The following is a 27,940-nucleotide window of genomic DNA, read 5'->3' on the forward strand; positions in this document are numbered from 1 at the left end:
TATTAAAAAATAACTTAAGTGTACAGTTTTTCCCTTAAAAGGTTTTGAAATAAAGCTATATATATGTATATGAAAAACCACATTTATAAAAATTTATAACAATGATAATTATTAGGCATTCTTACCTTATCTTTATATATAATTACATCTCCAAGAAGGCGTTCAAAATTGCCATCAAAGCTGGAAAACAAAAGAAATAATTAATTACAAAATTGCAAAAAATAAAGACTTACAGAATTATAGAATTAGATGAACATTTTGCTCCTTCCACTTGCCAAAAATCTTTTGAAACTGTAAATCTAGGCAAGTCATAATTTAAATATGTGAATTTCCTTATCGGTTAGGATTATCAGAAGTAAAGAAGTTCTTTATTTTTTTTTTTTACATTTCAAGGCTTCCTTATAAAGTACAATCTTTGCCTGCAAAAGAGTGAGTCAGCATGTGGTTTTATGTTTTGTAGAAACTTCCTAAAAAAAGTATTATAACTTTATCATAAGTAATTTTAATTAAAAAAGAAAGAACTCTCACTGCTGTAATTCTGTGGAAAAAGTCATTATAATAAGTAATGTTTAATATCTTGTATAAAAATGTATCTGCAATAGTATACAAGTGGTGGCTGAAGTGTAATGCACGCTGCAATGTAATTGAGAACAAAATGTTGCACCTAGCGACAGGTGCTGCTGTCTAGTAGTTTCAGTTTCTCTACTACTAACATTCCAAAACCTATTGAATCTTGCTCTCTCATTTTTTGTCACTCGCCATTTTTATGGAGGTATAACACTGTTACAGCAATGTATCTAAAACAATGTCAGCCGATTAAATTTTTAATAATAGAAAATGTGAGTGCTAGTGACATTCATCATCTAAAAGCTATTTTGGTGATGAAACTGGTGATCAAAGTATTGCATATAGGAGAACAAAAACATTCTGTGCATCAGAAACTGGTAAAGCGAATAATGTGGATGAACCTCACAATGATTGACCAGTTTGAGGTATCGGTCAGTCAACTGTGATAAGAACCAAAAAAGGAGGTAGATGAGCCGATTCAAAATTATCATAAAAACACTTTAGGTTGTGTATTTTGTTTGACAATCCACAGAGCTGATAATTCTTTGACACAATAATGCTTCACCACACACATCGCATGCAACACCATGGTCCTTGTTAAGTTGAAATTTGAGGCTATTCCACACCTCCATACTTATCAGATTTTGTGCTTTGCAATTTTTACTTGTTTTTTCAATAAAGAGAGGTATTAAGGGTATTAATTTCACCACGGATGATGAACTGAAGGATGCATTTCCTTGAATCAAAGATTTGCTGGAGGTTGTAAATCAAGCAAAGAAAGTCAGCAGCATTCTTCATTGACAGAATGAGAAAACTGGTTCACCACTGGAAGAAATGTGTGGCTGGAAATGGTGACTAAATGGAAAAATAAATATGTTATTGTAGCAAAAAAATGTACTATTTTGCCATTTTTTTTCATTTGTGAGTTGTGAGTGACTGTGCATTACATTTCAGTCATCCCTTGTATATCGGTTCACAGATATGCTAAAATCTTTTTTTTCAGGACCAAGTTATAGTTTGGATTCTTCATGGACTGGTGGAATGCAGAGTCTAAAAATAGCATTTGATATGATTGCTGATGGCCACTGCAATGCAGCTATTGTTGGTGTTGCTAGTGTTGCCCTGCAACCAAACACATCGATTCAGTTTTTAAGTATGGGAAAACTGAATTTTAGTGGTGAAACGAAATCATTTAGTGCTGATGGTAAGACTAGTTAAATTGATTTAATTTTGATAAATTAGTGTCAGTGATGAATACTAATCAAGTCTCTATTTCAGATAATTAGTAAAAAATATAATAGTGCATATTCTTACTTTATTCTTTAATTAGTATTATCAAAACGTTCATATACAATGTAATATTGTTTCTGCAAAAGAAATTATTTTAACTGTATTTTAAATAAATTGATGAGAAGATTTTTCAAACAGTTTGGTAATTTATTAAAAATCAGATCGGAAGGGTAATAAGATCCTTTCTCATAAGTCGAAGTATTGTTTTGAGTTGCACGAAAACTGTTCCATTTTCTGGTTTGATAGAGACAGTTATTGTTATTTTTTAAAACAAGTGACTATTATTTTTAGTAATGGTTACACGTTTATAAATATAATCACAAGGGTAAGTTAACGTATTTAATTTTATAAATATTGGCCTACACAATTCATACTTATGGGCACCAGATAACTAACGATCTGATAGCTCATTTTTGTATCTAAATTTGTAATGAAAAAGAGTTAGTTCTAAGGCAGATGGTGTGTTTGTTTGAAACTCTTAAATATTATACGAGAGAAACTCCAGAAACAAAATTAGATGACATCGATAAGTCTGTTTTGAGGTGAACTGTTCATGACTTTAATAAAAATGAAAAATCCTTAAATTTTATTTGCATGAAATTTAAAAAAGAGTATCGATTACAGAGTATCAAGTATGAGATAAAATAATGAAATTATTCATTTTTGTGGAAAAAAATAGAAAAATAAACGATGTAAAAACAAACAGTAACAGGATAATAGTTTAGAGAAGAGAAGGGACTGATTATATTTTTTAGAACTGTCCATTAATTGTGATTATTTTTCTATATGAATTTGCTTCAAAAAGGCCATGAAAAACCAGAATCTTGTAGGAGTTTATATGATATTTATTTACAGTTTCTCGCAGTAAATTTTGGCACAGATATGTCAAAGAGCTCTTTTCTAAATAAATTTATTTTATCTAAATAAAAAATCATTCTCAGTTGTCAGTTGTTTCTTTTTCTTACGTGAAGACCAGCTATATTATTTTACAAAATTAGCTGTCTACCAAAGTGTTCCGGTATTTTTGGTAAAGGATCAATACACAGACAGTTGACTGTAAAATATTACTTGTGAAAAATTCATTAATGCTGTACTCCAACCACTTTTGTGGTTAGTTCAATACTTCACTTCATGGGTTGAATTGAGTAGGTTATGTTTTGTTAAGGTCTAGCAAGTTAATGAAATTAACTTAATAATTAATTAATTTAAATATCTGTGTAAGTTTAGACCTGTTATATTTACAGTATAACATAATACAACAATTAAATAAAATATGAAAATCAATAAGACCACCTTCGTGGCACAGACAGTAGTATATTTTATATGTTCTTTTAAAAAAAGTAAAGGTCACTATAGTTGGGTATCAATTTGTTGATGCCAATATGAAAAATAAGTAAACCGTATAACTATTTTTTCAGAATTACATACTGCTTTAAGTGATTTTTCTAATACCATTTTTCTTAAAATACAGATATTATGGTTTCATTTTTAAAAATTTATTTTCAGCGGATGGCTATGGAAGGGGAGAAGCATGTGTTGTGTTTTTCTTACAACGGAAGGAAGATGCAAAACGTTCGTACGGTACTATAATCAATGTCAAATCATCTTACATAGGAGAAAGGAATGAACAGTTTTTGGAAAGTTCATCTGATGGATTTAAATCACTTCTAGAAGAAACTTATAATGAAAGCAGTGTTGACCCATCAACTATTGCCTATCTTGAAGCAGATGGAACAGGAATTAAAGTATATATCACATTATAAAATACACACACACACACCCCCACCCACCTACCCCACACCTCCCCACACACACACACACACACACACACACACACACACACACACACACACACACACACACACACACACACACACACACACACACACACACACACACACACACACACACACACACACACACACACACACACACACACACACACACACACACACACACACACACACACACACACACACACACACACACACACACACACACACACACACACACACACACACACACACACACACACACACACACACACACACACACACACACACACACACACACACACACACACACACACACACACACACACACACACACACACACACACACACACACACACACACACACACACACACACACACACACACACACACACACACACACACACACACACACACACACACACACACACACACACACACACACACACACACACACACACACACACACACACACACACACACACACACACACACACACACACACACACACACACACACACACACACACACACACACACACACACACACACACACACACACACACACACACACACACACACACACACACACACACACACACACACACACACACACACACACACACACACACACACACACACACACACACACACACACACACACACACACACACACACACACACACACACACACACACACACACACACACACACACACACACACACACACACACACACACACACACACACACACACACACACACACACACACACACACACACACACACACACACACACACACACACACACACACACACACACACACACACACACACACACACACACACACACACACACACACACACACACACACACACACACACACACACACACACACACACACACACACACACACACACACACACACACACACACACACACACACACACACACACACACACACACACACACACACACACACACACACACACACACACACACACACACACACACACACACACACACACACAATATCCATGCATGCTTTGTGAAAATTAATTATTTAACTGTCTTTGATTTTTTTATGCTACATAATTTCTTCCAAAAAACTCTTCTACTGGATCAAAATCAACCTGAAATTGAACAATTCAAATGTACTGAGTGGTTCAACCTGAAATTGAACAATTCAAATGTACTGAGTGGTTCAACCTTAAATTGGAAGTTATTTTTCTAATCTTAATTGAAATCAGTTGTAATTTTCACTGTGATTGAATACTTTATGTTATTATTATACTTTGACTATGTAGTATAGTATAGTGGCCGACAAAGTAAAAGAAAAAATTTTGAAACTGAAGGGTGAACTAAATCTTCTTTTTATATTGATTCTAAAAAATCAAAACAGTTTATCCCTATCACATCAGATTTTTAATTACAATCCTCAAAAAATAACAAAAAAATTTTAATTTTATGTAAGTTTTGTGTTATGTAAGTTGATATAATCTCTTTTTAAGTATTTCTTTATAATCATTATTGTTTCAGAAATGACAAAATAAATAAAATGTAAATTTATACCTGTACTTTACAAAAATTAGTGTCTCACTATGAAAATATGTTTTTCATTTATGTACCGAGATGTCTTCTCTTTGTAAAAACCAACTGTACTTGCTTGTAATATATTTATCTTATCTGCCTTGATAATGGTATTCTGTAATGTAACTTGATGGAATCCTTCTCCTTTATCATTTTAAAAGCACTGTAATTTTAATGGAAAGAAATCAAGACAAAAATGTAAAAATTTAATTTTCACTGACATTTTGCAGAATAATTTTTTTAAATTTATTAAGTTTCTCTATTAAAAGATCATTATTTTCAGCTTCTCTGTTAAAAAAAATCTTGAACAAATCTTTGAATGATTTTAATGCTGTTATTCCTTGGATTCAGTTTGCAATCAGATTTATGATTACATACTAGTTTTCTCATTTCAGGCTTAATGAATATTACCTCTTCTGGTTTAGCACGTTTTAATTTAGAAATGACTTAAGTTAAAGACTTAAAGCCTTCCTCATATTTGTCTAATGCTTTCCCAAAATTTTTCATTAGTCCTATTTTTATAAATACATAAAAATAATTTTGTAAGGGTCAGCAAGTGGAATATTTCTAACATTTTGTTGTCCTGGACTGAAATTATCTGTTTTTTTCAGTCTTTAACTAAGTAATATTGATCAATAGCATGACTCTTCTGTAAAAACACCAAATAACTGTATTTTGTAAAGTCATCCTGTAGGCTGAGAAGAAGCCCAAATAACTTTCAGGTCATCGCATTCACCGTAAATGTTCATGATAATTAATAGTTTTCAGAAGTGTTGTAGAGAATGTACTTTCTTATGTTCTCTTAATTCTCATAGTATCGAAGAGGAAAGAAAACTAATTTGAATAATGCAACCGCACTGCCTTATGGTTTTAATTAGTTAAACATCAACTCATTAACATCAAAGTTTGAATCATTTAGTAAATCATTTAGTCATCCTTAGTAAAGTTTTCATTAAATTTTTTTCCAATTTTTATACAAAGAAATTTTGGTATATTTGTCTAATAACTTCTGTTTTGTCAACCGTGTATACTCTTAACTTATTATTAAGACATAACTGTATGCAGTGATAACTTGAAAATGTGTTGTGACTAGAATATTCTGGAATAGATATTCTGATTTAGTGTGAAAGATATACAGGTTATTCATGAAGAATGTAAGAAACTTTCAGGATATGTTCTCTTGCTGAAAATAAAAATGAAAGTTCATATAAACAAGTTTCCAAAACACTTGGTTAGCAAGTCTCTGCTGGCTAAAGGTTTCGTCCTAATTTCTACACTTCTGGCAAATTAAACTAGACTGTAATCTTTAGGACCTAAATTAAGCGTAAATTTAATAATTTTGTTTTGAATCAAATTCTTTTCAAGTCTTATTTAAATCTTTTATATGTTTATTAACCATTTAACAAAATTATTTTATGCCACACATAAAATAGTGTTTTTCAACTCCAATCTTTTGTTTTTATCCTGGTAAAGTATGTATATATATATATATATATATATATATATATACACACACTTTTTTTATTCTTTTATAATGTTATTTCATTTTATTATTTTATTTGGTGTTATTGTAACTATTCTTTCCTCTTCTCCTTGCTTTTTTCAAATTTTATTCAAAGATTATTTTTACTTCCTTTTTAAAAAAATAAATTAATGTATTTTCTTAGCATTTGTTAATTCATTTTGATTTCTTTAAAACTTTTTTTACTTGTACTTCTTACTTTTAATTTATTTGCCTGATTGAATTATTGTTACGAATGCACAATTTATTTTACTGTTAGTTATTTTTATTTACCCTGTTTTTGACAGTTATTTCATTTGACATGTTCTTTTATTTTATTGATTTTGCTGTATTCAAGTTTTTCTAAATATTTTTTTATATGCAAGTTGAGATTGGTTGGGGCTAACTCATATTTTTACACATTTTGCTCGGACGTAAAGATAATTAATTAATCAATCAAACAGTCTGCCACCTCATATTCAAGATTTTTTGTGATTCTGTGCAACAATGCAATACATACATATATATATATATTTATATATATACTTTACTGGGGAAAAAACAAAAGATTGGAGTTGAAAAACATTATTTTATGTGTGGCATAAAATAATTTTGTTTAATGTATGAGGGTTATTTTTTTCAAGGTCCGATCGGTCGCGAAATAAAAACCCACGCAAAAATCGGATGAATCTTTGCGCAGCATCTTTAGTGTGGCCTTCAATCACACCTCATCCCTTCATTTAGTTCTGAACACGCAGCTAGCACGTAAACATGTCTACAACAATAGCATCTCCCGCCAAGTGTGAAGTGCGTGCGGTAATTCGATTTCTTCAGGCTGAGGGGTGTAATGCGGCTGAAATTCATAGACGAATAAGTAATTTGTATAGTGAAACTTCAATTAGTGACAGCAAAGTGCGACATTGGTGCAGGAACTTTAAAGCAAGATGTACAGATCTTCATGATGCAGGCGGTCAGGGAAGGAAGCGAGTGAACCGATGATCTCGTTGAGCAAGTGGATGAGGCATTCGAGAAAATCGTCGGTTCACAATTTCTGTATTGAGTGATTAGTTTCCTAAATTTCAGGTCAGCTCTCTACACCATTGTGATTGAGAGACTTCAGTACTGCAAACTGTGTGCGAGATGGGTTCCCAAGATGCTGTCCGACCATCACTAAACAATGAGAATGGACGCTTCCCTAACATTTCTTCAGCGCTACCACAATCAAGGAGAAGATTTTTTGAACAAAATTGTCACAGGGGACGAGACATGGGTCCATTTTGAAACTGAAGAAACAAAAGAACAATCCAAACAGCGGATGCATTCTCATTCTCCCAGTAAACCAAAGAAGTTCAAGCAAACCTTCTCCAACAGAACGTGTATGGCTATTGTGTTCTGGGACCGGAATGGATTTCTCTTGGTGGAATTCATGGAACGTGGCACGACCATCACTTCAGCCTCATACTGCGTGACTCTTCAACGTCTACGAAGGGCAATTCAGAATAAGCGGAGAGGAATGTTGTCATCAGGCATTGCCTTTCTCCATGACAATGCTCGGCCACACACTGCACCTGTAACAAAGAAGCTCCTGCAGCGTTTTCATTGGGAAGTGTTTGATCACCCACCATACAGCCTGGACTTGGCTCCAGCCGATTTTCACCTCTTTGCTCACATGAAACGCTGGCTAGGAGGGCAACATTTTGGCACAGACATCGAGCTGCAGACCAGTGTAGCAACATGGCTGAAAACACAGGCGGCTCCATCCTATGATGAGGGTATTGGAAAGTTGGTACCATGCTACGACAAATGTCTAAATCGGACTGGCGACTGTGTAGAGAAATAACGTAACTATGTAAGTACTTGTTACAAATAAAAAATTTTTTATTTTCACTGTAGTTTTAATTTCGTGACCGATCGAACCTTGAAAATAAAACAACCCTCGTATTTATATATATAGGTATTTGCTGTAGTAGTGTATCTGAAGTTGTGCATGTGAAAATTTTATGATATTGGTTGAGTCATTCTTGATTTTGCTCAATGAAAGGTTGAAAAAAATCTCTGTTATCTGTCACTACTGAATTAAACCATGTACTTAATTTAACTAATTCTTTTATAAAAACTACAGCTCTATTTAAGTATAAATGGATCGCAGCACATAGTTTTATTGAAAGTACATTTTACTATAAAGCTTATTCTAAAATATTTTTTATAATTTTTTTTTTTTTTTTTACATTAAATATTAAGCTAATTATTTTGTGTTTCTTGTCTGTGTTATTGTTATAGTTTTAAAAATAATGTTTTTTTATAACATTTTAAAATAATTAGCTTGATATATAATTAAATGGAGTTGTAGTTTTCATGAAAGCATTAGTTTAAGTGTATAATTTAATATAAATATTAAGTGCATAACAGTATAATGAACAAAAGATGAAAATATAGCCAAAACTTTGGGTTTTTTTGGCTTTCTGGTTCCTGCAAGCAGATTTTTTTGAATATTAATAAGGCTCTAATCCCAATAGGTTTAAGTCAATTTTTAAAGAATTCTATGCTCAGTTAACCGACTGTGAAAAAGAGTATGGCTTCTCCCAAGAAGTTGGAGCCATGCATTCATGCTACATTTGCAGAACAGTCAGCAGAGGGTGGTGGTTTCTGTGTTCCTGGATTTATCTAGTTGTAAGTTTTTCCTTTGGGGGTACTTGAAGAAAAGAGTTAATGAGTTGAATCCCCATACTACTGATAACCTGATGGTAAACATTCAACAAGACATTTTACATTGACAACATTTTGAGTCAGATGATTCAATATATTCGCTTGATCAATGCATTGCTGATCAGCACACTCACTTTGAATATATTTTGAAAAAATATGTAAACTTTTTCTAATGTAAATATGGAATTTAATTTATTTTAAATTTTTATTTTTTTTTTATCTTAAATAAGTGTTGTAAGTTAGTCTGGATCACTTCAGTTTTAAGTTGCTCTCCCGGTACTTCTTATTTGTATAAATTGAAAAATGCTTTATATTTTTAAATAAACTTTTAAAGCATTAATAAACAAATTAGTATTAAATTTATTTAGAACAATAACTAATTATATTTTGTTTTGTCTTAGTCACAAGATACTTTGGAACTAAATACTGCTGAGAAAGTATTTTGTAAAAATCGTAAGGATCCATTGTTAATAGGGTCAATAAAAAGTAATCTGGGACATACAGAGGGTTCATCGAGCTTGGTTTCAGTTGTTAAAGGACTTATGGCTATGGATCTAAATGTAATTCCACCTAATATACATTACTCGACTCCAAATCCTGCTGTGCCTGGTCTTCTGTCTGGCAAAATGAAGGTAATACTTTTTATATATTAGTAATTAACAAAGTGTGCATGTATGAATCCAGATTTATTGTTTTTGCCCTATTTTATACTCTGGATAGGTGTAGTTTTGTGTGTCTGTAAAATTTACAGTTTAAACCTCTGTGAGTTCATGACTTTTATATGTTATATAGATGTTTTGTTTAATATTGTTATTTGTTTGACAGTTTCTATGAGGAAATTTGGAAAGATTGATTCTGTTTTGTGTGTAATGATTGTGTATAAAATTTGCATTCAGTGAAAAAGTTAATATTTTTGTATAAGCTTCGTTACTGATCATCATGGACAACATCTTACAAGGATGCATAAGTTAAAAGATTAGTGCTAAATGCAAAAGAAGAAGTGTAAAAACCATTCGGGTGACTAATGAATAAGAAATTATGTTTTAGTGGTCAGAGATAATTTGATTTATTATAAACTGGTTTTTCTCAAGAAAAAATGCCAGTAAATATTATTTACTTGCATTGCAATGAAGTAAATATTATTTACTTCTGTTACAGGTTGTAACAGAAACAACATGTCTTCCTGGTAATGTAGTTGGTGTATCAGCATTTGGTATTTCTGGTGGATGTGGACATGTTATTTTGAAACAGAATCCTAAAAAGAAGGTGATGTCAAACACAGAACTTCCTTCTGATGGTATTCCAAGAATCTTTATTGGTTCAGCTAGAGATGAAGCTGGAATTAAAAGAATTCTTGATAAGGTAAGTTACAGATTTCAAAATCTTATTTGATCGATATAGCACTATACAAGGTGTGTGAGAAAAGTAATGAGATTGGTAACACTGTGAGCGATCTGGCAATGCTGTATCTTCTGGTCTGTACTAGACCGGTTTGTTCATCCCTTCCACATGCTCAGTATGAGTTTCAACTCCGTTCAGCCAACACATTATTTTTGACAGCGCCATCAGTGAAGTTGTGTTTTTGTTGTGCGTTATGAAAATGGAGCATTGGCATTTAGAGCAACATTGTGCAATCAGGTTTTGTGTTAAACTTGGGGAATCCACGAGTGTGACCTTTGAAAAGTTGAAACAGGCATTTGGGGAACATTGCTTATCAAGATCACAAGTTTATCGCTGGCACAAATCATTTGTGGAAGGCCGAGAACACGTTGAAGATCAACCTCGCTCAGGGAGACCTTCAATTTCAAAATCTAACGAAAACGTTGAGCGTGTGAGGGTTCTTGTAAGATCAGACTGTCGTTTAACAATAAGGATGATGAGTGAACAGTTAAATTTAAATACTTTCACCGTACATCAAATTTTAACAGACGATTTGGACATGCAAAAGGTTTGCGCAAAATTGTTGCCGAAAAACCTCACAATAGATCAGAAGGACAATCGAAGAAACGTATGCGTTGATCTTCTTGAGAGGATTGACAATGACAAGAATTTTTCAATCGTGTGATCACAGCTGATGAATCCTGGATATTTGAGTACGATCCTGAAATAAAGCGGCAAAGTGAAGAGTGGCACACTTGTCATCTCCTCGACTGAAAAAATGTTGAATGAGCAAATCAAATATCAAAACCATGCTGATTTGCTTTTTTGATAGTAGGGGTATTGTGCATAAAGAATTTGTTTCTCCCGGACAAACTGTCAACTGAGTGTTTTACAAAGATGTCCTTGAAAGGCTCAGGAAAAGGTGATTTGCGTGAGACCAGACATTGCAGACAAGTGGATGCTTCATCATGACAATATCCTGTGTCACACGGCCATTTCCATCAGGGAATTTTTGACCTCAAAACGCATTCCTATGGTTCCTCAACACCCCTATTCACCTGATTTGAGTCCTTGTGACTTTCTCCTTTTTCTGAAATTGAAATATGTCTTAAAAGGACGTTATTTTGGAACTCTGGAGTACATTGTTTTGTGACCGATCAGTTAAAAGCCCTACCAGTTGAAGCCTTCCAGCGCCGCTACCAGGAGTGGGAACAATGACTCTGCCGGTGTATAGCTGCCCAAGGGAACTACTTTGAAGGAGATAATATTGTTGTTTGAAAAAAATAAAAACTTTGGTAAGTAAAAAGTCATTCTCATTACTTTTCTCACACACCTTGTACATTACTGTAAGTGATTTGTAATTTTCTTGTAATGTTTGAATATTTCAAAATCAAATTGCATTAATGTATGAATGAATTTTTTTCTGACCTATGTCAACATTTGATATTTGTGGAGGGCAGAATCTGTTATTAGATTTAAATAATAACCCTATGTAGCATAATTATAACAATAAAAAACTGATTAAATCTTTAATTAGTCGTTTTTGATTTAAACATTTTACTAATTTTTTGAATGACAGTTATTCAGATAGCAAAGATCATTAATTGTAATAAATAAAATCAAGTTATAATTTTAAAAAAATGTATATTTTACTTACATAAAAATGTTTTTTTCTACATTACAATTTTAATTAAAACACATATCGTATTGTGCTACTAGATTATTTATTCATTGTAGAAATTGGTTAATAATTTTGACAGCTGCTCGGTGAGAATTTTATTAATCTCATCATCAATTCTAAAATGAATGCCATGTAAAATATTCTTATAGTTAGGAAACAAATGAAAGTCACTGGAGTCCAGATAGTAGCTGTGTAATGATTACTCAATTATTACCTAGTCAGTTTTTTGAAGCAATGTTTGAATTGTTGCAACTGACTGCAAATAATATTTTTTTGTTACAGTGTTATTTGATAATAGGTTGCTTCATTTGTCTTATATGAAGTTGCATGATATGGAACTGGTTTCAAGTGTTCCCTTGTAACAATTTATTGTTGTTCCACTTGGCATGAAATCAATGAGTAAAAGCCTTTCTGGTCACAGAAAATGTTCACCATTACTTTCTGTGTGTTCAAATTTGATTGTTTTTCTTTGGTTTTCAGGAAGTTTCTTAATGTTAACATTTACCTTAATGGTTTTACGACAGTCCACGTTTCCAATAACAATGTAATTAAGAATTCATTGGCCTCTTGGTTATACTGATCACAAATTTTCAGGCTACTTACTTCTGCTTTCTTGTCTTTTTTGACATCAGTTTAGAAACCTATTTAACTTATCCCCAGAATCAGTGGCGGCTCATAGCTAAAATTAATGGGGGTGCTGCTCCAGAAAGTTTTTTCTGGGCCTTTTCAAAGTCATGGTTAAAATTTTCTGTAAAATAAAAGAACTGAAAAAAAATGAATTAATTAGAATAGCTGGTAGCAGGATAATAATCTAATTGTACACTTTATCACATTCAAGAATACGGTACATGATTTTTAAGCACATTGTGCTTAAAAATTATTCGGTTTAACCAAATAAATATTAAAATGTCAATACAGATAATATTATTTAGTACTATTAGATAATAACTTAATAAAATGTCCACTTAAAAACGCTAAAGTCCAATGGTACTTAATTTAAATTTCTATGCACACAGAAACAAATACATAATTAGTTTTTACTAATTACCTTCTCTTTTGCTCTTCTAGCATGTTTTTGGACAGATTTGGCAATCAAAGAGCCCTTGCTTTCCGCCATCTTCTGATCACTACTGAAAAAACAATTAAACCACTTTTATATTCCTTCCACTGACTAAACAAGGATAGGGAATGAACAAGGAACGTACTACATACATGCAAAATAAATAAAAACTACCTTTCACCAGCATGCTAGGGTCACTGCGGGAACAACAATATGCTCTCTCCCTCACTGCCTCACATGCAGCTTCCTATGTGCACATGCGCACAACAATCAAACACCACACTGCTGGGACTGTGAAGCGCACAGTTTCATACAGACATTTTTGTATGTTTTTCATAAACTGGGGATTGGCTACTGACATTAGGCTTAAGGATTATATGTTGTACAAGTATAAAGAAAGAATTAAAGAAAAAAAGGACTCATTATATTAAATGTTATATCAAGTGAAAATATGGGGGCTGTAGTTCCACAGTGCCTATACACGAGCTGCCACTACCAGAATATTCATTGATTAATCTGTTGTACGAGAGAGCAATAATCTGGGGAAATTAGATATGTAGTCCATAAACAGTGAATTATATATCCTCAAAAATTTAATTTTTAATTTGTTGCTTCAGTTCCGTATTATGAGAGAGTTATGTGGAATGATCTTTATCATGAAAATTTTGTCTCCTTCACTGACATGATTTCCTCATATAAGCTATCTATCACTGACATATTTATAAGCTACCTCTACACTCATACATCCCTATTTGTTGATGAGTTTTAACAAGGTAAAACTTTCTTGCATTTAAAAATTTAATCGCAGTTTGAATTTCACATCCAATAGGATTTTATATTTTTTCACACATTTTAAATGTTCAGGATATAAATAATAATGAAGAGAATTTAGCTACAAACCTTGATTAAGACTAAGCTAATACAACAAGGGAATTTGACTAACTTAATGTTAATGGGAGATTCTTGGACAATTGTTGTGCACAAATGTTTTTTACTTTTGGTTGGCCTTTAGTTAATTTTAAATTAAAAAATCACAGTCTGATCTATGCGAGTTATGGAGATTAGCATTGTAAATTACCATACTGATGATCCAGGTACCATACATTAATAAAACATATATAAAAAAGCTTTATTTACACTATTATGTGAAAAAATTTGGTTTCATTTACCATTAAACCGGTTGGCTTATGGAAAAGACTGACTCTAAACTTTGTGAATTCGATTGATATTTTGATTTTTAATAAATTTAAGTTGTTAATTTAAAAATGATTTTAAATATATAATAAGGTGCAGTTCAAAAGTAAGGGCAAATCGGTAACAAAATGAGAACAATTGAAAATAATGTAAAGTTTATTAATGGTTTCAAATACTTAACTGATTTACTGTATTTTTCTACACCATCATCATTTTGTTGCAAACAGTTTTGATTTTGTGAAACAAGCTTCTTCAAATTTACTGCATAAAATTCTGCCGCCTAGGATTGTAGCCACTTTTGCAGTGAGATTTTCACATTTTTTCCTTGAATTGTTGAGATGCAAGCCAGTTTTTGAGGTGTAGGAAGAGATGGTAGTCACTGGGCAAAAGATCAGGACTGTAAGGGTATGTTTAAAAATCTCCCATCCAAATTTTTGAATTGTTTCTGTTGTGCATGCAGCCATGTGTGGATGTGCGTTACAATGAAGAAGAACAATTTCTGATCTCAGCATTCCCAGTCTTCAGTTTTGAGTGGCACAATACAGTCTAGAAAGTGCTTTACGTTAGACTTTTGATAATGGATGTTTCAGGTTCCATGAAATCAATCAAAAGCACACCCTTTTGGTCCCAGAATACAGTTGCCATGATTTAACTTGAGACTGGGCTTGTTTGAATTTTTTCGATTTAGGTGAACCAGAATGACACTGCTGCATTAATTTTTGTTTTGTCTCAGCATTGATGTACGAAATCCACGTTTATCACCAGTGATGATAAGGGAAAGAATTTGTCTCCCTCGTCGTTAAAGCGGTTGAGAAAAGCATGAGCAGATCTCATTCTGTGATCTTTGTTAGCGCTTTTCAACATTTTCAGCGATTATCATACACACAGTTTATGAGATAGCCTAGAATGTCAGTCACGATTCTTAACAATTTTTTCTTTGAAACTTTGGGAAATTCTAGAGAAAGATTGCTAATAGTAAAATGACAATTTTCTCTCACTTTTGCATTCCTTCATTCAGCAAGACCATCTGACACTTCTCTATTCATCGTGAACATTTGAACGGCCTTCCTTAAACTCACAAAACCATTGCCTCACTTTTCCTTCAACTCACAACACCATTGCCTCACTTTTCCTTCACTCACTGCAGTAGCCCCATTTTTTTCACACAATTGACAGATTTCATCAGCATTATTTCCTTTAGCGTTTAGAAATATTATCACTGATTGAACTTCATAACTGGCAGGATTTGTTATTACCACACACATTTTAACACACTGTCTTACAAAAGCAAACAACAATGAACTGATGGCAATGTGACAGTTACATGCCCAACAGACGACTTAAAGCTACTGCACATGCACGACCAATCAGTGTTGCCAATCACTATTTATAGCTCACCAACCCTTACTTTTGAACCCACCTCGTATTTTGTAAAATATGTTTAATGCATTGCTATCCTTTTATCCTATGCTTTGCCTGTATTTACCATTTCATATGTCAATTATTACATAAAGCTTAGCTATCACTGATAAAGGAGTGATCTAAATTTAATTGGGTTGTAATTTGTAGGCTTCCTTCCTTAGAAGTGCATGCTCCAGGAAAATAAATAATTGATGGATTAATTAGAGAAACGTGCATAAAAAAACTTTTAAGGCAAAAATAGTACATCTTAATGTGTACATTTTAAAATTGAATTTGTTATAAAGCAATACGGTCTGATTACAATCTTTATTTCATACTATTATAACACTTTCTGATAGCCGACCATAGTGGTATAGTGGTAACATTTCTATCTTTCAACTGAAAATTTCTGAGTTTGAATCCTTGTCAGGCATGGCATTTTTTCATGCGCTAAAGGTTTTCAATTCTTATCTCTAGCGGGTCAGCATCAGAAAAAGCATCTGACCATAAAAATTTAATCAAATCCCTCCTAAATAACTTTTAAAAAACTATGAAAAAAGTGTAAAAATTTATTTTTAATAAATCCTAATATTCAGCACTCTTTTTTAAGCTTTGGACCGCCATTAGGTATTACATATTATTTATCACTTTTTTAGGTATTGCAATATTTATCACCTTAATTGAAATAAAAACTTATCGTAAAAAGTTTTGGCAGCAAAATTTATAAGAAATTTTTAATATATATATGTTGCAAAGAAGAATAAATATTCTTCTTTGCAACAATAGGGTAACTTCCTATTGCTGTTCCGACTTTCTTTTTATGATCATATGAATTTTCTAGCATATGATGTGGAAAATGCTGAGCCTGATTGGAATTGAATCCAAAATTTTCATTCGAAAGGAAGATGTCCTCTATTTCACCATGATGGTTGTCAATGTAGTCATATGAATATTTGTAATATTATTTATTATATTCTATTAGTGAATATCATTTTTCTTTATCAATAATGACATTTTAATCTTTATTTCTAAAGGTATCTAGCTTGCCAGTCGATGCTGAATTTTTTTCTTTGACTCATGAAGTTTGGAATAAAGACATCTCAGGCCATCTGTATCGAGGTTATGTCATTATGCCAAGTACTGATCCATCTGAAAGAGAATATATGGTAATTTATAATTAAATTAAATAAATTTAAAAAATATATAATGGTTATTGTTTACTTGCCCCATTTTATTTTGATGTATGTGTTTTTTTCTTTTCTGTTTTTAGAAGTTTTAGAGCCACATAAGCTTAGTGCCATGGGAATATGAACTGGACATATTTTTTGTTGTTCTTTAAATGAATAACTCTAGGTTGTCCTTATCATTGTGATATACAGTAGACACCCAATTCATAAACATTTTGTCTGTGTCTATTCACATAATAATCAAGATGTTAATAGCATTAATAAGTCATAAGTTACTTATTATAATAAATGGTTGTTTTTTCTCTTTCTAAGGCTCTAATTTAACAATCTAATTTTCACTGCATATCATACTTCAGTATGATACTTTTGTAACATGAAGTAGTTAAAAGTGGTTATTTAAGATTTTAAAAATATAACATCATCATCATCTGGAGTTCTGCATGTCCCTTATGCACCTGCTGTCTCCATCTGTTCTTGTCCTAAGCCTCTTCTCTTCCATCCCCTTGTAGTTTTCAATCTTCTTCTCATTTATTAACTTCCATTCTTCTTCTTCCTCCTTCCTTTCTCCTTCTACTGATCCTCCTATGCAGTTGTTAAGATTCCACTTACTCTAATTACATCTCCTAATCGGTTACCTTTTCTTTTGTTTAGATCCCACATAAGTAAGTACTCTTCTTCTTTAATTATTTTCATTAATCCCTCATTTCTTACTTAATTTATCCATCATTCTTTCTTTGTATTCACATCTCAAAAGTCTCAATACAATCCTTCCTCTTACTCATCGTCCATTTTCACTGCTGTACATGACACTCTATACATACCATTTGGCTAATCTCTCTTCCTTAACTGTAAATCCACACCCTTTTTATTACATAGTAATTTTCTCCTCTTAGTGAAGGCTTCCTTTAGATATAAATATTCTTTCTATTTATTTCCACTGCGCTCTTTCAGTCACTATAGTCCCCAAATATCAGTAATTTTTTACTTTTCCATTTTTCCTTTACTTATTCTTTTCACTAAATTTTCTTTGTTGTTTACTTCCTTCCATTACGTTAGTTATGGAAAAATACATATTGTCTTACTTTTCTTTAACTGGGTAGTGAAATATTTTTTTTAGTATATTTATTTCAGCATTTAGTTGAGATTTCTGTTACCATGTGTTGTGTTTATGTTGTATTGTGTAGTGTATTGTTACTATTTTGCATATTTATGTTACTTTATAGGTCTTTATTATTATAATTGTCCCCATAATTAGGATAATTAATATCTCTTTGTGGATATATACTCTTTAGATCTATAATTTCAATAAAAAGGATATCAGCAAACTTCAAAAAGTCTGAGGAAGTGTTTTGTTTTAGAAAAAAAAACAACATAATTAAAAAAGAAATTCTGAAAGTAAAAAATGAAATTGTAGAAAAATATAATAACTTATTACTTATGAAACTCAAGGACAAGTATTTGAAAGAAGTAAGAAATGCTATACTAACACTACCAAAAAAAAAAACATAAGATCGTGTGAGTCTCACGCTATAAGATGAAAAAATGTTACAAAACAGATTAACTAATTACTGAATGATATTTGCTCACACACTTTTTCATTAGGTTTTTTGTCTAGAAATGATTTAATAATATTTTGTAATGATACCCATGCTGCATTTTCAGATTCAATCAAATTCCTCTCAAAGTCGGCATCCTTCATTAGCTTATGTATCTGTGGTCCAGCAAATATTTTATTTTTATTTTTTCCTCACTGTTTTTGGGAAATTTGCTCTTATGGCATAAAAAACCTCAGCAATTATGATCCATTGTTTTGACAAATTTTCCTCAAACTAAGTTTTAAGTGTAATGGTACACTTAAAACATTCTTTGGTTCACAAGAGCTTGAAAAATTACATGTTTCTCTCCAACTGTGAGTGTTTTTCTCTTCGGCCGATCTTTTTTAATGTAGTGGTTTTTTCCTATCTATATTGTCTACAAGTACAAGATACAACAGTACTTAGTATAATTGAGCAGTAGTCCTAATAAAATAGTTATCATCTTTAGGTCTCCACATATGTGTTACGAATATTTTTATACTGTATTATCATCAGAAAAATTTCATACTGTCATTTCATTTGTGCTGTATAAGCAGGAGGAATTGATGGTTTCTCATTTCCATTGTGAAGTAGGAAAGTTTTCAAACTGTTTTAGATAAATCTATAAACAATCTCCATTACATGAATTGTGATGCTGTCCTTGTAAATCCAACAAAAAATTTACATCACTGCAGTACACTGTATAATTATGCTAAGGAGAACAGGTGCTGAAATTCTTACTATCTAATACAAAAAAAAAAAAAAACATATTTTACTGCCACTTTCAAGATTTCAGCTTTTTAACATTGAAGCCAGTAACTTAGACTGAATTTTAGACAAATTAAGCTCACCGATAAGATAATTAGGCTTTGTTTGAGTAATTTTGTGAGGTTTAATGCTCTCACCTTGCAAATTTGGATCCTCTTCTTCTTTACTTTTTAAATCACCATAATCTTTTCCATCATCAACATTTTCTTCTAAACTCCATGTTTTTGGCAGTACTGGAACAGGTAACTCTTCAAAGTGAGGAATATGTCTTATAGCTGAAGGAAGAAGAATACACAACAGATTTCTTTAATTTACTTGAAATACAAAAATAGCAAACTGTTGAGTGGTCCTTAGGCTCTCGCCATATCATAGGAACAACAAAAGGCATAAGTCACGGATTTCTGCTTAGCTGTTTCTGTAAATTTACACAAGAATTACAGTAGATATAAGGAGTCTAAGACTTGTCTTGGTGAATTATTTTACACTGAAAATGGAGTTTACTTGATTTTTTAACTTAAGGATTGATATTTCTTCTTTGACATTTAAAAGTTAATTCACCAAACGCACAGAAAACATTGTTATGATAATTTGTGCAACTAAGACATTTTTACATAAATTACTAACAATATACAAATGACAATATATATGAAGCACAATAATAAACTATAATAATAATAACTATATATTTCTGTATCTGAAAATAGTAAGATCAAAACAGACCAAACTCGTGAAGGTATTTGCATGAAAATCAGAACATAACCGATCTTCTGGTCTGGGTTATTCCTCAGTAAAAATAGTGATTGAAATGGCTACATCAGTTATAATGTCATTAATAAAGTTTATTAATTAAATCATATTATTGTGATGAACTTATTTTTTGTAAAAGGAATGAGTCATAGTAAACATTATCAGTGTCATTCTTTGATGTAATACCATACTAATTACACTTGTCAGTCCTCCAAATTATTTCATTTGGCCATTTATAAATATGGTCTGTTTTTAAATATCTTCAGATATTCATAATTCATTATTAATATAAACATTGACTGGCAACTAATTTTTACTATTGTTTGGTCTTAATAGAGAAAATAAATTGTTTTAATGATTTTCATTTTTTATGAATGACAGTTACAAAAAAAAATGAAGCCCTTTGTCCCAAACAAATTTTGAGGTCATATTTGGATTCAGTATCAAAAAACATATAAGAATAAATTAAAATTTTCTGGGTAATAAAACTCAAGCGTTTGTCTTAACATACTGTAAAAGTAGGAATGTGGTAACTCCAAATTAGTCTGAGTAAATGCTCTGTTCAATTGAATCTATCAGTAACCAAAATAGGGTAACCACCAAAGAGGACAGATCCATCCATAGCCTAACCCTCCTTGACTGTGGACAGTAGGTTATGTAAGTATGCTACTGACCACAACGGTAGTTGTCAGACATATGTTCAGACAACTACCATTGTCTGAACATATGTCTGATATGAAGTTGTCTCCATATTTTATGTTTTCAAGTTATTGTATTGATATCTGCATTCATTTTATATAACATTTTTGTTGAATTTGGCAGAACGTTACAGGAGGAAAACAACGTCCAATATGGTTTATTTTCTCTGGAATGGGATCACAGTGGACAAAGATGGGTACATGTTTATTAAAATTGCCAGTATTTAAAGCTGCTATTGATAAATGTGACGCTGTTTTGAAACCAAAGGGGATTGATGTATTCAACATAATAACAACTGATAATCCTGATATTTTTAACAGTATTTTAAATTCATTCATTGGAATCTCTGCAATTCAGGTAAAAAAATTATTGTTATTACATTCATCTTAATTATGAATATTATTTTAAGTGTTATGGTATAACTTGTTAATGCTTACTTTCATGGATTGCATAGACCTAAGTAGAGGTTAAAAATCAGATGGGTGGATAAATGACGAAGAGGTGTTGCGGGAAATCGATGAAGAACAATGCATTTGGAAAAATATAGCTAAAAGAAGATTTAATTTGCATGGCATTTCTCCTGCCAACACCCCATTCGGTCGCTCTAAAGAATAAGACCGAATGTCTGTGCTACAAACAGCTACTGAGCCTTGAATCAGTTTAGCGACCAGTGTCCTAACTGGCTCCTAGAGTTAACCTAATTATGTGAGTGAACTAAGCATGTGCCACTCACCACTTGCTTTGTATCCCACTGCTCATTTGTCACATAATCTAAAATGGGTAGGCGCACCCCGTCAATTTCTAAAATATATATGACATTCAATAAATTAAATTTATCTCGTCAAGACAGCAATTTGCTGCTACACCTAGGTCGCTGAACTGCCACCAATATTAAAGCACTTGGAGCTTTAATTGGCTGATGGCCGGCCATAACTCTCGAGTAGCTTCTCACAGCAGCGAGGTAGGAGTCTTTCCCTTAAATAAACTACGGATGTCGCTTGAACAAAGCAACGGCATCAAGGAACACCCACACGGTTCGACAATGCGGTTCACGCCACATTGACTTGCTGCTTATGAGTGGCCAATTTTCCTCTTGACCTCTAAGTTTGAGGGTGGCCTAAGTCTGCCCCCCCCCCCCCCCAAAGAGCTGGCAGTAGAAACATCATATGTACATTCGACTGGACCTCCCCGCAGACACACAGCTCATTAATTGCCAGGCGGAACTGAAAAAAATATTGGTTCAAGTTCGTGTGGTTGGAGAGCAAATGGGCAACCCGTTGCCCTTAAAAATGAGAGAAGCGTACCGTCCCCCCAGGTCCTGTATAAATCTATACACCTTAGTTACACGCCACGACCTTCCCTTAGTCGTGGCATGCCATTCTTTCTGACATCATTCATCACGAGGCTGTAAAGCCTTCTCCTCAGGTGGGAGATTGGCAACTGAGTGAAATTTTGAATCTGTGCGTTGTAATAACCGTTCCGCTTCGGTACAGGCCCAGCTTGAAACCGCATCTCAAATACCTCAGCCTCCCTGCCTCTTTGTAACTTTCACATGGCTGCCCAAACTTTCACCACTAAATCGATTGGGAGAGCCTTTCCCAATACGATGGTAGCCTTGTAGGAGGTTGTTTTAAAAATACCAGTGCATACTATTAATGTTCTGCACTGGGCACTCCTTAAATTCTGAATAAATGCTTTACTTCTGTCCAACTTGTGCGCCCAAATGGACGCAGCATAGGAGACCGTACTTTCGAATATACCATCTACAAATGACGGCATGACAGCCCATAATCCTTCCAAACAATTCTTCCAAGCTTGTGCATCACACGGCATTCGCTGCTACTTGCCTAATGTGGTTGCTAAATAGCAACTTCTCATCAAATAAAACACCTAGGTACTTATGAACTTTAGCTCGGCTGATCACACAGCCTTTATACTTAATGTGGGGGTTACGACTGTACGATAATTTGTCTGCACCCTTGAGAAGCATAAACTTCATTTTGGGCACAGAAATCTTTAAATTTTGCATATCCATCCAGCCCTCCATGGTTGACAAAGCTGGCAGCGCCCGGTCTTCTAGATGATGCGGTCATGAATTACAACGAACTAACAGGAGACAGTCATCGGCGAAAGTCTGGGCCGTGACCCCTTCTGGGAATGTCAATCCCAGAAATCCATCAAAAACGGAATCCTGCGGGCTTCCCCTGGTGATAGACTTTTCCACAGCCAGGTGCGCATCTCTAAACTGAGCCTTACGGTTAGACAAATAGTCACGACTACAGCCTGCAGGGCTACGGGAACATTTCGACGTTCCAACTCATAGAGGACAGAACTCCAACACAAGGAAGGAAATGCTGCCTCTATGTCAATAAAAATTGCCAAAATATATTTACAGTCAGTGCCTTCCACCTCGGCAAAAGCATTTAAGATGCAATCCTCATCTTGATTCTCCCCCGAGGGGAGAAGATCCCGCCACGTAGCGTGTCCGTTCGCTACACCACCCCCTCCGTTCCTAGCCAGTAGTGGCTTTAACGGAGGACATCTTCTTGCCCTCAAACTAATTGCGCACCACAGGTTTCAGTCAAGGCCCCGCAGAGATGCCACCGATGCAGATGCCCCGAGGGACATCTGCATCGGTAAAGTTCACCCCGAGATAGTTTTTCGTGTTTATGCCTTCAGAATGAAGACAACAGACACCTGCAGCTACCACGTCGCCCTCAGGAACTAAGCTAGAAGCCTAACCGCGGAACGAAGACCCCCGCGCCTAGTCTTAACTATTATACAGCCAATTACTGAATGTCTCAGATCCGTACTAATAGCCTCAACAACAAACTTTCCCACTAAAGTTTCATACATCAAAATTTAGACCTAGTTCCCTTAAGAACCCCGCTTAATACTCAAAATGAGTTTCTATCCGACTCCGCTCCGGTCCGCCCAGGAGAGGAGAATTAACGCCTACTCCCGCACAGCGCCATCACGGAGTCCCGCGTGACATTCACCATCTTTCGCAGACCGCCTTCAAGACTCCCCCGCATACACCAAAGCAGTACCCAGAGAAGCCCCGCCGACAGTGTCATTAGCTCATAAGTGCCCCCGTCGGAGCGCGACCGCACCCACCGGGCAAGGATAACCTCGCCCGCCGACAACGGCCGCAACTCCGCCGACAGCGTGATTAAATACATGCCACCAATACATCTAACCGAGGCACACTGCCTTAAGCGCCTACCTTCGGCCTACCTTCGCCTGGGGACTGCCCAGGCGGTCCCTAGCCACCCAGGTTCCTATCACCTACTAAATCCCTTCGGCAGCCCTGCTCAGAGCGAGGAAGCGAAGGAAGCCAGCAACTATTGTCCACTCTCTACGAGTCCTCCAGTTGACTCGTAGATCCAAAATAGAGTTTACTCTCTCGAGTTCCCTAGCAACTCTGGTATGCTCAGCTTTGTACCGGGGACATATGTGAAGGACATGGTCCACGGTGTCATCGACCCTACAGTCCGGACAGAAGCCGAAATCAACCAACCTAAACTTTGCCAAGTGGCAAAAAGGCACCATGTCCAGAGAGGAACTGAGTGGTATGCCGATTGGGGGATACCCAGCTAACAGCTCGCAACTCTCTAACATTGGAAAATATACCATACGTATAACGACCTATCAAAGAAGTATTCCACCTATCTTGCCAAGAGTCGAAACATTGGTCTTCGATCTCACGCCCAGCAGTAAGAAGGTCTCCCTTCTTTGCAACATATGGCTACGCTCTGGCTACGTTCCTTAGCCGAAATATCTACTGGTTTGATGCCCGCGATCACAGTTACTGCCTCTCGCGAGACAGTCCTGTAACCACCGACAACCGCTAACAAAAGAAGACGCTGGGCTCGTAGTAGAATGTCCCTACAACATTGGTACCGCAAACGATGAGCCCAGACGGGCGCAGCGTACAACATAATGGCCTCACAAACGCCTTTATAAAGAATCCGCATGGTACGGAAATTCAACCTCCAATCGGGATGGACCACTCTACGGACGCCGAAGAAAGTATCAACTGCCTTCTTCGCCACATACTGAAGGTGCTCCTTGAAGAGAAGCCTCTCATCAAGGATAACACCCAGATATTTCTGAAGGGTGACATACCTAATTGAACGACCGTCCATCACAACCCGCGGATGGCGAGTTGCAGCTAGACGGCCCTTCAAAAACATCATAGTGGTTTTCTCCGCACTGAAAACCATCTTATGCTGAAGACTCCACAACCGCAAAACCCTACATGTCTGTGCCGCTCTGAGCTCAATCTCAGCACGCGAGCCACCCTCAACCAGCAGCAGTCCATCGTCGGCATAAGCCACAACGCGACAGCCACCGGGCAAACGTAGCCGCATGAGAGAGTCAAACTCGATGTTCCAGACGAGTGGACCTAATACACTGCCCTGTGGACATCCTTTTGACAGGGTCTCTCCTACTTGCGAACTGCCCTCACAAAGGACAACAGTTCTTTCGCTGAAATAACTCGAGAGAGTCCTAATTTCATCCTGCGTGCAACCACGCTTCTGCAATTGAAACAAGGCAGAGGGCCACCACAAGTTATTAAATGCCCCAGATATGTCCAAGAAGACACCGAGTACGTACTTGTACTCACTGCCTGAAGCCAGATCCAGGACCCTAAGAATCGCATCCTCTGTACTCTTACCGGGTCTAATGATATACTAGTCGTCCATCAGCATGTGATTCAAAGTGAGCCTACTATTAATGCGAAGGTAAAGTACCTTTTTGAAAATTTTCCCAACAACTGGTAAGAGTGTCAGAGGATGGTAAGAAGAACTAACGGTGGGGTCCTTGTCGCCACCCTTGAACAACAGCTTCAAGATTCCACGCTTCCAGCAAGCCAGGAAATATCTGGCAAATAAATACCTATTGAACACCTTAGTCAATGGGCGATGCAATCCTCAGTGCCAATCCCTTTCATGCAGCCATACTGGCCTCGATTTAGAAGTGAGTTCATATTGATGCTTTCTCAGAGCCGTTCCACAACCAGCCTTTCAAACAACTTGCTGATTACCGGCAAGAGGCTGATGGGTCGATAACTTATGACCTCACTCAGATCCTTTCCTGATTTTAAGAACACCCTCACCAATGCCACCTTCCAACAAGTCAGAAAGCAACCCCTGAGTACAGCCTGCCAAATGGCTCTCTTATAGGCAGCAGTTGATAGAAAATATCCGGTTCAAGTTGGTCAATCTCTGGTGCCTTTCTCAGTGTCATTCGAGAAACCACTCGGCCTATATCTACGGGTTCCACAGCCCTATGCCAGGGAATGGTTTCTCACCCGCCGACTTCTGCTTCACCCTCTGGAGCATCTGGAAATAGAGTATCCAGGAACGCCTGGTAAGTCACCACAGATGTTAAACTGTGTTCACGACCACCAAACCTGCATCGAACACTGAACAGCACGTGCAATGGCTGTGGCCGGTAACATGACTTTGTGAAAAGAAGCTAAAAGAAGGAGAGCTAAAAGAAGAGACAGACTTACAGGATACATCTTAAGCATCCTGGAATAATCGCTTTGATAGTGGAGGGACAGGTAGATGGGAAAAATTGTACAGGCAGACAATGTTTGGAATACGTAAAACACATCGTTAGGGATGTAGGATGTAGGGGGTATACCAAAATGAAACAAATGCACTAGATAGGGAATGTTTGAGAGCTGCATCAAACCATTCAAATGACTGAAGACAAAAAAAAATTTGAAGGTTAGCTGTTTTTAAAGGTGAGCATAAAAGCATTTTATGACTGATAGCACGACACATATTTTATGATTCTTGAATATAATTTACAACTTCTTTTTCAAATTCTGGATGTTTACCGTCTTTTGAGACCTTAAGCCTGTTTTATCCTGATTGCTGCTAAGGCGAATGTCCTGTGCTCTTTTTCAGTAATGTACTAGCCCCCGCTTACAGAATACTCTTTTCTAGTACGATTGCCATTTTCTACATCGAACTGTATTATGCAAAGTTTGAATACTGTTGTAAAATTATTGTATTAGATTTACTTGAACTAATATTTATTTAATAATTTAACAACAGAACAGATATCTAACAGCTTAAATGATGTAACCCCTGACAAAGCTAAGAGTAGTATTTCCCTGTATTTTAAAACTTATGTCTCTATCCAAATTATGATTCAAATTAACAATACTTGAAATTTCACTTACAATATATCATAAATAACATATACTTACAGACAATAAATATAAGACAGACAGTAATTTTGCAAGAGTAGTTGGTAGATGTGCAGTTGTTCATTTTTCTTGCCTCTGGGTATATATTGGTGTTGTTCAGTAAAAATAGTTTTGAGGTATAAGACAATGTACCTTCAATGTAATCTTCATTCACTTTGCATCATTTAACAGTGTTGAGTCTATTGCACTTTTAATAGACTTATTAGTTTTTAATAATTCAAGCTGTGTTCTTCAATTCTATTTATTGCGGAAAGACACATTCATGCACAATCAGACGAGCGCATGAATTTGTATCGCCCCATTTTGATGCTGCTGCAGTATAGTTCGCTTACCTGTCGTCACTTGTTTCTAAAATATCTCTTTCAACCTTTATGAAAACTATGTTTACAGAACTTACTTCTTTACTTACTATGTTTGTTTCTTGCTATTTTACTTTCTGTACTTCTTTCTATGACAACACATAATAGAGAAGGATTAGGTCTACATATTTATAAACTGCGGACTGATTTTTGTAAAACATTATGTCCATTTTAAATCTTTCAAAAACTATAAGGCAAAATGGCTAATTGTAGTCTAAAATGAATGTATTTTTGTC

At 35.0% G+C, this 27,940-nt stretch overlaps 1 protein-coding gene across 1 annotated transcript in view; it reads left to right on the forward strand.

Annotated features, from left to right (window-relative positions):
- Positions 1–27,940, forward strand: part of LOC142330314 (fatty acid synthase-like) — a 154,888-nt gene that overhangs the window by 21,490 nt on the left and 105,458 nt on the right. Inside the window, exons 4-9 of the mRNA XM_075375531.1 lie at positions 1,571–1,771; positions 3,364–3,602; positions 9,827–10,057; positions 10,584–10,787; positions 17,176–17,307; positions 21,240–21,473. Coding sequence (XP_075231646.1) covers positions 1,571–1,771; positions 3,364–3,602; positions 9,827–10,057; positions 10,584–10,787; positions 17,176–17,307; positions 21,240–21,473 — 1,241 coding nt within the window. The remainder of the gene's footprint in view (positions 1–1,570; positions 1,772–3,363; positions 3,603–9,826; positions 10,058–10,583; positions 10,788–17,175; positions 17,308–21,239; positions 21,474–27,940) is intronic.

The sequence above is a fragment of the Lycorma delicatula genome, chromosome 9 (assembly GCF_047948215.1).
Source record: "Lycorma delicatula isolate Av1 chromosome 9, ASM4794821v1, whole genome shotgun sequence".
In the NCBI taxonomy this organism is placed as follows: domain Eukaryota; kingdom Metazoa; phylum Arthropoda; class Insecta; order Hemiptera; family Fulgoridae; genus Lycorma; species Lycorma delicatula.